General features: G+C 45.1%; 1 protein-coding gene across 1 annotated transcript; it reads left to right on the top strand.

The window, feature by feature from the left end:
* Window positions 1–1,230: 1,230 nt before the first annotated feature.
* Window positions 1,231–2,913, top strand: Loricrin (loricrin cornified envelope precursor protein). Its single transcript, XM_075978270.1, has one exon. It carries the CDS (start codon window positions 1,346–1,348, stop codon window positions 2,672–2,674), a length of 1,329 nt encoding a protein of 442 aa, XP_075834385.1. The 5' UTR covers window positions 1,231–1,345; the 3' UTR covers window positions 2,675–2,913.
* Window positions 2,914–12,905: the final 9,992 nt, after the last annotated feature.

The following is a 12,905-nucleotide window of genomic DNA, read 5'->3' on the forward strand; positions in this document are numbered from 1 at the left end:
ACAGTCTCCAAGGCCAACCTGCCTACAGTTACATCAGAGAAGTGGCCAGTCATGCACTAAACGCCTATCCCTATCCCAAGAATTCCAAATCTTCATGAATGGGTCAATCCTTTGCTTGCAATCACAAGGAGGTGGGGCCAAGAGTTACTAGTCACGTAACTAGGGCCAGACTCAGGAGGTGCTTGATCAATAGATGAGTCAGGGCACGCAGAAGAGTATAAAACCTCTGCAGCTCAGAAGCTCCTCACATCACCATCACCTCCTTCCCTCACTCAGCTCCCCTGGTGATTCGGGTAAGTGTGGGCTCTCCTGGCTCTCTGATCTCTCCAGCTGGCCTTGCTCAGCTTGCAGAGAGAGGTTAAGGGACAGGACCCCTCTCCCCCTTTAGAAGCTACTACATTCAAATTGAGAAGGGATTTAGGAAAGCACTGAGAGAGCAGTAAGCTGCTTTTGGGCAGGTGGTGTTTCTGGTCTTCTGGCCAGAACGCTAAACTCAGTCAAGAGAGGACTGCCTTCTACAGCTCTGGCACCTGAAGGGCTGAGGGCTAGAACACAGGAGGGCTTTTCAGTCGGTGCCCAAGGCATCCTGCCATGAACCTGACGAACCTTGTAAACCTGTCAGGAGAGGCTGAGTCTACTCTTAGAGAGTGGGGAGGATAAGCCATAGGGTGACGCTGATGGAAGTTAGTGGAGGAGCTGTTCCGAGCCATAAATGACCTGTGAGGTGCTAGGCTGCAAGCTCCTACTAGCTGCAGTTCTCCACCAAACTTAGACTTCTGCCTGTCCTCAAAAAGATGCCTGCTGTCTTCTGGTCAGATGTGCTGGTCCACACGGTTCAGTACCCTTGCCTCTTTTTGCAGGCAGAACCACAGGAGAGCTTCCTTGAAGTATTTCCTCACTCAGTAGGATAGATCAATATTTTGAACCAAGGGCTTTTGCAGAAAATGAGTCCTACAGTTTGCTAATGTCCCAACAAATCTTTTCTTGTTGTGCTAGTGGAGATTTATTCTCTATTGGACTTAGAATCAGGACTGGGACTTGGGAGCACCCTAAGAGATGGAGTGTTCCTTCATAGAAGATAAGAAGCAGACAGTAATTGTCGGTGCTCTGCCCTCCAAGTCACACAGAAGTCAGGCAGAATTGAGGGAGAAGGGAGGCACCTTTGTCCTAGCAAGAACTCTGCAGCCCCTGAATGGAGGGAGTCCCAGAAGCCTGGTCCACATGATGCTAGGAGTCAGAAGGATGCTGCCATGGATGCGGCTGCTTTCTTCGCAGCACCCTCTTGGGGCTGATCTAATGATGCTCTTCTGCACTTCCTCCAGGTTTCCCCTTTTCCTTAAACAAGATGTCTCACCAGAAAAAACAGCCCACTCCCTGTCCTCCCGTTGGTTGTGGAAAGACCTCCGGTGGAGGAGGCGGTGGTGGCGGCGGCGGTGGCGGCGGCGGCTGCGGCTACTATAGCGGAGGTAGCGGCGGCGGCTCCAGCTGCGGCGGTGGCTCATCTGGAGGTGGCTCCAGCTGCGGAGGCGGTGGCGGTGGCTCCTACGGAGGTGGTTCCAGCTGTGGCGGCGGAGGCGGCTCCGGTGGAGGAGTCAAGTACTCCGGAGGCGGCGGCTCCAGCTGTGGGGGCGGCTACTCCGGGGGCGGTGGCTCCAGCTGTGGCGGCGGCTACTCCGGGGGCGGCGGTGGCTCCAGCTGCGGTGGCGGCTCGTCCGGAGGCGGCTCTAGTTGTGGAGGCGGTGGCGGCTCCGGTGGGGGCGTGAAGTACTCCGGTGGCGGCGGCGGCTCCAGCTGCGGTGGCAGCTACTCAGGCGGGGGCGGCGGCTCCAGCTGCGGAGGCGGATCAGGAGGCGGCGGTTCCTACTGCGGAGGCTCCTCCGGAGGCGGCGGCGGTGGCTGCGGCGGCGGTTCCGGAGGGAGCAAATACTCCGGCGGCGGCGGCTCCAGCTGCGGCGGCGGCGGCTCTAGCTGTGGCGGCGGCTACTCTGGCGGTGGCGGATCCAGCTGCGGAGGCGGCGGCTACTCCGGCGGCGGAGGCAGCAGCTGCGGTGGCGGCGGAGGTGGCTCCTCCGGGTCGGCCCAACAGTATCAGAGCCAGAGCTACGGCGGCGGCTCCAGCTGCGGTGGTGGCTACTCCGGTGGTGGCGGCTCCAGCTGCGGAGGTGGCTCCTCCGGCGGCGGCTCCAGCTGCGGAGGTGGCTCCTCCGGCGGCGGCTCCAGCTGCGGAGGCGGCGGCTATTCCGGTGGTGGCGGCGGCAGCTGCGGCGGCGGCTCCTCCGGTGGCGGCGGGGGCTACTACTCGTCGCAGCAGACCTCCCAGTCCTCCTGCGCCCCCCAGCAGAGCTACGGAGGGGGCTCTTCAGGCGGAGGTGGTAGCTGCGGAGGTGGCTCCTCTGGCGGCGGCGGCGGCTGCTACTCCTCTGGCGGCGGCGGCGGCGGCTGCGGTGGAGGCTACTCCGGTGGCGGCGGCGGCTGCGGCGGCGGCTCCTCCGGTGGCTGCGGCGGCGGCTCCTCCGGGGGTGGCGGCGGTGGCTGCGGAGGCGGCTACTCCGGGGGCGGCGGCGGCTCCAGCTGCGGCGGCGGCTCCTCTGGGGGCGGCTCTGGAGGTGGCAAGGGCGTCCCGGTCTGTCACCAGACCCAGCAGAAGCAGGCGCCTACCTGGCCCTGCAAGTAAGGTCCTCAGGTTGCCACGGAGACGAAGGATCTGGAGGTGTTCTCCGTGGGCGCCGACGGGCTTAGCTTTCTCATGAGATTGCCTGAGGTTTCCAGACCCTTCACGCCTTAACACTCCCCCTGCCCCAGAAGAAGCCTTCGAGTCACTCAAACTGCATCTTGTTCTGCAGATTTTCCATCTTGGTTTCTGAATGTCTACCTCCCAACTCCAGTGCCTCCTCAGTCAATAAATTTGCAATTCATGAGAATCTCTTGAGTCTCCACTGGTCTTTGTAGCCTGGAAATTCACTCACTCCATGCTGTTCTTGCGTCTTCCATTCATTCATTCACACTTACATTCGTTCAGCAAGTGTTCTATCCAAAGGTAAAGGGAATAGGTAGTAGGGAGGACTGGCAAGTAATGACCAAAGATGTGAACCAGCTTGTCCTCCAAACATAGAGGAAAGCCTTCACCGGACAGCCTCCGCATCCCCGTGTCGTTGGGCAGTCACCAGGAGTATGCCAGGTCTTCTTAAGGCAGCCTACCGGGCAATTTCTCACAGCGCAGAACGTTACTCTTCAAGTTCGGGAAGCAGGGTGACTGTGCCCTGCAACACTAGCTTACAAGGACTACAGAAGAAAGAAATGTAATACCTCTTTGAAACCGTTCTCTCCTGCCACTTTGGCTCTCTGCCCCTTCCCAATTCTTTTCGCTCAAGAGAATCCTTTGCTCAGATTTTAGCAAACTAGCTACCAGAGGTCCAAATCCGTTGACGTGCTCTGACCAGCGAAGGACTTGATCCCTGCACAAGAAAACCCCTGCCCAGGTAATCTTCCTGCTGACTGGAGCTGCTTTCCTTCTCCATGAGTCCTTCCTCATGACCCATGGTAGAGCCTTGAGACATACATACATACATACATACATACTTACATACATACATACATACATACATACAAACAATAAAAATAACTGCTATGTCTCTGGTGATACTGATACCCAAGCATGAGGAAGCCTGGTTGTGTTATTGTTAACAAAATATGACATCAGATACTCAAGAGCCTCTACAGCGTGTGAGACCCTCTATTGGACATCTATAGGGACAGAAGGCAGCCCTCTCGGAGGGTTGAAGGGGTAGCATTCATTCAACTTGGAAGGCATATCATAAATGTGTGAGATGCTCAACATCAGTACCACAGGTACCAGAAGTACCTTCAATACATCCAGGTCACTGGAAACACAGGAAACTTCCTAATTTTCAAGGACATAGCTGGAGTTGCTCCAAGGGATGTGTGAGCTACGGCGCAGACGGTTGAGATGTAGACAGTCTCCTGGCCAGTTCCTGCTTTATAGTCAGATATTATCAGCTTTAGGCAAATGTAAACTTACTGACTTACTCAAATTAATTGTGCTGCATTAAAAAGCCAATATACCTTTCGTGTGTTTAGTTAATGATAGAAATAAGAAGACTTCACTTCTGTGACTCTCCGATTTGGAGTCATCACTACCTTCATCATTTTGCATCAGAGACGCAGAGAGCAAAAAAAGCAGCACCTCAGTGACATGGTAGTCTAACCACCGTATTTTTGTTAACTGAATTTATTCTTTAATGTGGTTATGCGTGCACATAACACATTCTGATTACTCTCACCCCTACCCTTTCCTAGCTCCCTCCCAACCCCACATTCCCTACAAATCTCTTTCCTACATTCTTGTCGTTTGTTTGTTTGTTTTGTGGTCCACTGACCAGGGCCATCTGTATGATCATGGATTTTTGAAGTGTCCATTGGATGCTGATGGGACCACGATTGGGTGCCCAACTGAAATGCATGACTCCCACACACAGAATCTATCAGTAAACAATAGTTCAATAGGAATGGTGAGTCTCCCAGAGCCCCTACTCCATCGGTGGCTAACTATTGACAGGAGTTGTCCTAGTTCAGGTAACCATAGCAGCTGCTCATTCTCGATTCCCCTAGGGACTATGACTTCGCTATCTTTGTTTTTTTTTCTTTTTTTCAAATGAGAGCCTTTGGGGTCCAGCCCCAGGGTCCTCTCCGGGTTCAGAAGGAAGCAGTAGCCAGCAAAGGAACTTAGGAATTCTAAGGGCGAATGGATCTCTCACTATGTGCTTTTCCGAATCAGTTTCTTTATTGCTCTGCCATTCTGCAAAGTTTCCAGTTGATATACACACACAATCAGCAATTCTCTGGCAATAGCAAGATTGCAAAGCTTGCATTTCTCAGGGTCACCAAACAAATAAGGGCTGCAAAATGTAGCAACTGTCAGTTTGCTTTATGGCTCAAGGGAGGCGTGGCTTGCAAAAAGTGCAGGCAACTCTAAGAGGAGAAATGGCCAACTTAAAGAGCTTTAAATTCTCAGAAAGAAAAAAAAAAGGGTGGCCCGTGTGCTATATTCCTAAGTGTGATTAGTTAAACTAGAAGTTTGTAATCGATAAATATAGAAGAGGGAAGAAACACAGTGACCAGCGCTCTCTGCGGTCAGTGGAGCTGTGGCACCTGGGAACCTGTCAGGGTAGCCATGGCAACCGACATAAACTGCCAGTCTCATTAGTATTTTCACCAATGTTAACTGACTAAAGGGGACCTTTCAGATCTAAGTTAGAACAAAGAAAAATCTATGGCTATATAGTACAAAATCTGGGGTCTTACTGTTTCTAGTCGCCCGGGGTCCAAATGGCGACATTTTCCCCATCTCCGGAGCTGGTTAAATGATCAATAGCTTCTTCCTGTTATCTCTCAGAGTTAAGATGCAAACGGTTAATTTCCTAGACTAAGACCTTGTATCAACACACCGAAGTGAGAGTGAGTGCGGATATTAATAGCCTGTTAAGGTTAGAGCGGGCTTAACTGAGGTTGCGCTTTCCCATATGGGCTGCAGGTGAATTTGGGACTCAGTTCCCCTTATCTGTGAGGGCTATGAATCAACAGACTCAGATGTGCCTGCTTTTCTCCTAATGCCTATCCGGGAAGGTCCCAAATGGGATCTACATGCAAGACTCCTCTTCTGGCCAAATGGCCTACCATAAAAGATAATTGCGGGGAGCAGACTTCTAAGCTTCCCTCAGGGAATGGAGCAGAGATTTGACTGTGGGAACAAAGGTTTTTGGCTGTGTAACTAACTTTCTCACCAGGGTCGTGGGCAAAGGCACCCAATATACCTGTATATGGAAAAAATTGTGCCCAATCATTGGTTAATGCACTGCTGAGTCTTTTGGAATGAGTTCCACTATAGCGGGAGAGCGCTATGGCTTCACAGGGATTTACAGCAAGAACAGCACTATTCAAAAGACAGAATTCCCAGTGTCTGAGTCTGTCTCCATCAGAATGCATGTTTCTGGTGGGCTGACCAGATTTGTCAGCTGAAATCTCACTGCAAAACCCTGCAGACCGCACCATTTGTTTTTGTTTTGTTTTCTTTTGTTTGGCCCAGGAGGAATTGTTTTTTAGCCAGGTTATGGTACTAAGCATGAATTCCTTCCTGTGGATCAGACCTCCGGTTCAGAGAACACCAGTTACCCAATAACAGTTGTGCTGCTATTACACAGGTAGCACACCTTGTCTTCAATTGTCTTCATAAATTGTAATTTATGGGTACACTGGGTAAGATCATTGATACCTTTTCTCCCCTAGCGGCCTGCATAGCATCTTCCAGCACTATGAAAGCGAATCAGCAGAGAAATTTTCCACCTCCTCGATTTCTTCATACTTTGTAACTGAGTAACATTGTCTTACAGCATCTTCCATATTGGTTTGAGGGGTTCTGAGGCTTCCCTGATCCAACAACTCATAAGAAAGTATTCCATACCTGCTACTGGGAATTTTGTTTGGTAACCACTGATTCCAGAAGCATCAGCATCCAACCATGTAGTTACTATCCCTTAAAACATTTTTTAAATGCATTTTTATAAGGTACTAGATTTTCATGTGGTTTTTTTTCATACACCCTTCATTTTGGTTAACTGTTACCCCCAACTTCACCTCCTCCCTCACACCATTGCCCTCCCCGATGAAACCCTCCAACTCCACGTGTTCCCCCTCTCTACTTTCATCTTACCTGTATTGTACTATCTCAGCTCATCCAGGGCATCCTCTACCAATAGCACACATCTTCAATCCCAGTGCTTGAGGCAGAGGTAGGTGGATCTCTGTGAGTTCAAGGCTAGTCTGTTTACTTAATGGCTTCCAAGCCAGCCAGGACTACTTAGTGAGATTTTATTTTTTTTAAAAAAAAAAGCCCCTTTTCAGTTGCCTAGTTTTCACTTGAACATCAGGTTAAACACACAAAACTAAAGACTCAAAACTAGAATCCACATATAAGTAAGAATGGATATTTCTCTTCGTGGACCTTTGTTACGTCATCTAGTATAATTTCACCCATTTTCATCAGTTTGCTTAAAATTTTCATAATTATATCACATTATCATTAACCATCCTTCAGTTGACGGACATCTAGGTGGATTTCATCTCTCTCTATTGTGAACATAACAGCGATGAACTTGAGCGAGCAGGTATCTCTGTGTTAGGATATAGAGTCCTTCAGGCACATGCCCATGGGCAGTATCTCTCTCTGGGTCACGTGGAGTTCTATTTCTAGTGGTTTGTAGTAATCACCATACTATTTTTCAAAATGGCCGGACTCCTTCACACTCCCACCAGAAGAGAGTGTATAAGGGTTCTCCTTACACCACACACCCAAGTCAGAATATATTGTCATTTGTTTTCTTGACAATGGCCATTTAGCCTGGGGTGAGGTAGAATCTTAAAGTACTTTAATCCACATTTCCCAGATAGCTAAGGATACTGAACACTTTTTAGTGTTCACTACTCATTTGAATTTTTTCCTTTTGAAAACTCCCAGTTTCATGATCCATTTTTTTTTTTTTTTTGATTTTTCGAGACAGGGTTTCTCTGTGGTTTTGGAGCCTGTCCCATGATCCATTTTTAAACTGTATTGTTTTCTTGATGTTAACAGTTTGAGTTCTTTGTGTATTTTAGACACTAAATCTCTGCAGATGTATAGCTGGCGAGGATTTTCTCCCCTTCTGTGTGAGGCCTCTTCACTTGGTTGGCAGCTTTCTTTGCTGTACCTCTTTACTTTCGTGAGACCCTACTTGTTGATTGTTGGTCATATTTCCTCTGCTATAAGAATCCTGTTGTTAAAGGGAACCTCATGCCTGTATGTTGAAGTGTTTTCCTCTGGCAGTTTTGGAGTATGAAATTTTATGCTAAAGTCCTTGATCCATTAGGAGTTGAGATTTTACAATGAAGATAATGATTTAGTACCTTATTCTGTAGGATGATGTACAGATTCTCCAGAATAATTTGCTTTCATCTTTCCTCCAATGTTTATTTCTGACATTTTTGCCAAAAATCAAATAGGTCTGGTTATATGGCCTCACGTCTGTGTCTTCTCTATTCCTTTGATCTGTGTATCTGACTTCGTGCCAATATCACACTATTTTGACTACTATGGCTCTGCAGTGCCGCTTGAAATCAGGTATGATGATAATTCCCTAGTGTTTTTTTTTCTTCAAAATTGCTTTCAACTATTTGTGGTCTTTTTTTCCATGTAAATTTTAAAGTAATTTTTCTATGTCTGTGAAATGGCCCTGGAATTTTGATTGGGATGATATCAAACACATAAATTACTTTTGATAGGATGGTCATTTTCACAATATTAATATTTCCAACCCATAAGCTTGGGAAGTCTTTTATCTTCTAGCATTTTCCTCAGTTTCATTATTCAGCATCCTAAGTTGTTTTTATGCAGTTTTTTTCATAAATTTCTATCAAAATAGAACATCACTCCATCATTTCACTTTTTCCACTCAAACCCTCCCAAGGCCCCACCTTCCTTCCACTTTCTTCCACATCCACTTCCCCACTCTCAAATTATTGCTACATGTATGTGTGTATATATGTATGAACATATGAATATGACCTGCCGAGTCCATTTTTGCTGTGTGTAATTATTCAGTCCCAAGCTGACCTTTAGTGTTGGGTAACAAGCTAGGGATCTCATCCTCGGGAGAGGTTAACTCTCCCTCTCAGCAGTCATCAGTTGCCTGTAGCTGCTTGTCCAGGGTTGTGGGCCCATGAGATTGTCCCCCTTTCATGTTAGCGTGTCTATTGATCTTGTCGTTGCTCAGATCTTGTTTACAAAGTCATTTCTATGAGAGACTGTTTTACAGAAGACTTCTTGGTATTCTTCTTCTTAAATTTTTCTACCCCTTCTTCAGTGATGTTTCCTGGGCCAGAAATGCAAGAACTGTGATGTAGATGTATGGATTGGACTAGGCTACCCACAGTCCATTAATCTCTGTATTGCGTCCAGTTGCAGTTTTCTGTGGTGGTCTCCATTAACTGTAAAGAGAAGCTTCTTTAATGAGGGATGGTAGCTACAAATATCTGTAACTATAAGGATAAAATTTAGAATACAGTAAGAAACCGGGCGATGGTGGCACACACCTTTAATCCCAGCACTCAGGAGGCAGAGGCAGGTGGATCTCTATGAGTTCAAGGCCAGCCTGGTCTACAAGAGCTATTTCCAGGACAGGCTCCAAAGCTACAGAGAAACCCTGTCTTGAAAAAAACAAACAAGCAAAAAACAAACAAAAAATAAGGAATACTGCTGTTTGGCAAATCGGTAGTAGATTCTCTTCTAAAAACCATAGCATCACTAGCCCCAGGGAGTTGGCTATGTTTTTATCACCAGACATGGATTCCTTCCTGTAGACTGTATTACAGTTAGGCAGCTGATGGTTACCACCAACATGTAAGTGGCACTTAAAGCACCTGCGCAGATATCTTGCTATGTTGCTCATTGCTATGGTTCATAAGTGTTGCATCTGGGTAGGACCTCTAACTACTTTTCTTCCTAGGCTGTTTGCATGGCGTTTTCTGATACTGTGAAATCTAGAGTGCATGAAGGGGGCTGTAAAATTAGATCCAGCTCATATGATCTGAGCCTATGTCCTACTGTGTCTTCGGAACTAGGGGATTGCTTTCAGCCTCTGAGCGGTTACCAAAAGCAACAGCTTGTCTTGTTCCTGTTTTTCCAAGGCCTTAAGATGCATCATTAAGTTACTTATATGTATTCTCTCTGATTTATATTTTGATATATGCACTTAGCACTAAAAACTTTCCTATTGGGACTGTTTTCGTTGTATCAAATAGATAGCAGTATGTTCTGTTTTGTTTTGATTTAGCTATAGAAATTATGTGTTTGATTGTTGATTTCATTCAGTGGTGTGTTCTGCAGTCTCCAGAAGTTTGTTTACTTTCTGCAGTTTATTTTCCTGTTAATAACTTATCTTATTCCATTGCAAATATATATATAATTCAGATCGTTGTTTCAATTTTCCTATATTTGTAAAAAGCTTGCTTTGTGTCCTAATTTGTGATCATTTTGGAGAAGGTTCAATGCACCCATGAGGAGAGTTTTTAATACTTGCATGGTCTGTTCTGTGGAGATCTGTTAAGCCCCTTACTTTACAGTATTACTTAACTGCAATGTTTTTCTGTTTCTTTTTTATCTGGATGACCTGTCTGCTGGTGAGAGTGGGAAATTAAAGTCACCCACACTCACTGAGGTATGATTAATCTGTGACTTTACATCTAGTAGTGGTTTTTTTTTTGTTTTTTTTTGTTTGTTTGTTTGTTTTTTACAGTTTGTGTGTGCCTGTATTCGGTGCATGTTTGTTTAGAATTATAATGGCCTCTTGGTGAATTCTTCCCTTAAGGTCTATGATGTAGTCTTCTTTACCTCTTCTAGATAATTTTGGTTTTAAGACTACTTGGTCAGTTACTAGAAGAACTACACCTGTTTGCTCAGTTACAGCTGTTTGAAATGTTTTTTTCATCCTTTTGGCTTAAGATGGTGTCTCTCTTTGATGGTAAAATAGGTTTCTTTTGGCAGCAAAAGGACGAATCTTCTTTTCTAATCCAATCTGCCAGTCTATAAATTTTATTGGGGTATTTAGACTCTTAATAGTCATCTTTATTATTGAATGATGAGTATTAATTCGCATTGTTTTGGGGTGAGTTATTTTAATTAGTCCTAATATTGTTGGTTTCTGGCCACCCCCTCACCCCTCACCACATGTCCTCATAAATATGTTTATTCTTTTCTTCATTCTGAAGTATCCTCTGTAGAGCTGTCTTAGTGGTCATAAATTCCTTTAGCATATTTTTATAATGCAACTCACTTATGTTTTCTCCACTTACAAGAGATATTTTTGCTAGGTGTAATATTTTGGAGTTTTCCATATGAAGTTGTTCTTTCAAGGTCTGTGAAGAATTGTGTTGGGATTTGTAGGCCCATATTTCTATATGGTGTGGCAGTCAGGCAGGCTCTAAAGCTAGGTCCCACCTGAGGTGGTTACATAGCCTTTTAAACAGATTGTCACTGCCCTAACAAAGGGTCAAGATGTTGTTTTGCTCCTTTCTTTGTAATTTGGAGGATGCCTGATAGGGATGCTGATTCAAGCCTACAGTCCAGCTAGCATACAGAACACACAGGTAGTTGTGAATGTGACTAAAAGCCATTCACCTGGTTACCTAGGAGACAGAATGTTAATGTATTTACCCCTCCATTTATGTTTTGGTATAAAAGCTGTTTGGAGAATAAAGTGAGAGAAATTCTTCAGGATGTTAACTCAGGACTTCATGAAGGATCACTAAAAATCTCCCTCCCGATAAAGCCATGTGAGCTGTGTCTTTATTCCCACGCTTCCATGCCGGTCCAGAAAGAGACAGTTTATGTTGGGGTCTGATCTAGAGAAATAATTTAGGGTCCGGGCTGCCACCGAACCCTGACAGGGATTTTGATGGATATTGCATTGAATCTGTAGATTGCTTTTGGTAAAATTGCAATTTTTACTACGTTGATCCTACCTATCCAAGAGCATGGGAAATCTTCCCATTTTCTGATACCTTCTTGAATTTCTTTCTTCAAAAACTTAAAGTACATGTCATACAAGTCTTTTGCTTGTCTGGTTAGAGTTGCCCCCAAGATATTTTATGTTGTTTGTGGCTATTGTGAAGGGTGATGTTTCTCTGATTTCTTTCTCAGCCTATTTATCATCTGTATACAAGAGGGATACTGATTTTTTTAAAAATGTTTATCTTGTATCCTGCCACATTACTGAAGGTGATTTTTTTATGTGTTCTTAAATTTGGTTTGCCAGTATTTTATTGCGTATTTTTGCATCAGTGTTCATAAGGGATATTGGTTTATAATTCTATTCCTTAGTTGAGTCTTTGTGTGGTTTGGGTATCAGGGTAACTGTAGCCTCATAAAGAGTTTGGCACTGTCTCTTCTGCTTCTATTGTGTGGAACAATTTGAGGAATATTGATATTAGCTCTTCTTTGAAATTCTGTGCTGAAATCATCTGGCCCTTTTGGTTGGGAGACTTTTGATGACCGCTTCTATTTCCTTAGGGTTTGTAGGTCTGTCAAGAATAGTCAAAACAATCCTATGCAATAAAGGAACTTCTAGAGATAACACCATCCCTGACTTCAAGCTCTACTATAGAGCTATACTAATGAAACCAGTTTGGTATAAGCACATAAATAGACAGGTAGACCAAAGGAATAGAATCAAAGACCCTGATATTAATCTATACACCTATGAACACCTGATTTTTGACAAAGAAGCTAAAATTATACAATGGAAAAAAGAAAGCATCTTCAACAAATGGTGCTGGCATAACTGGATGTGATGTCTACATGTAGAAGAATTCAGATAGATCCAAATCTATCCCCATGCACAAATCTCAAGTCCAAATTGATCAAAGACCTCAACATAAATCCAGTCACACTGAACCTCATAGAAGAAAAAGTAGCCTTGAGTGCATGGGCACAGGAGACAGCTTCCTGAATATAACACCAGTAGCACAGACACTGAGATCAACAATTAATAAATGGGACCTCCCGAAACTGAGAAACTTCTATAAGGCAAAGGCTATAGTCAACAAGACAAAATGACAGCCTACAGGATGGGAAAAAAAATCTTCACCAACTCCACATCTGACAGAGGGCTGATCTCCAAAATACACAAAGAACTCAAGAAACTAGACATCAAAAGACCAAATAATCCAAATAAAAATGACAGATCTAAACAGAAAATTCTCAACAGAGGAATCTCAAATGGCTGAAAGGCACTTAAGTATTGCTCAGTATCCTGAGCCATCAGGGAAATGCAGATCCAAACAACTCTGAGATACCATTT

Source organism: Microtus pennsylvanicus, chromosome 7 (genome assembly GCF_037038515.1).
Source record: "Microtus pennsylvanicus isolate mMicPen1 chromosome 7, mMicPen1.hap1, whole genome shotgun sequence".
NCBI classification, from domain to species: domain Eukaryota; kingdom Metazoa; phylum Chordata; class Mammalia; order Rodentia; family Cricetidae; genus Microtus; species Microtus pennsylvanicus.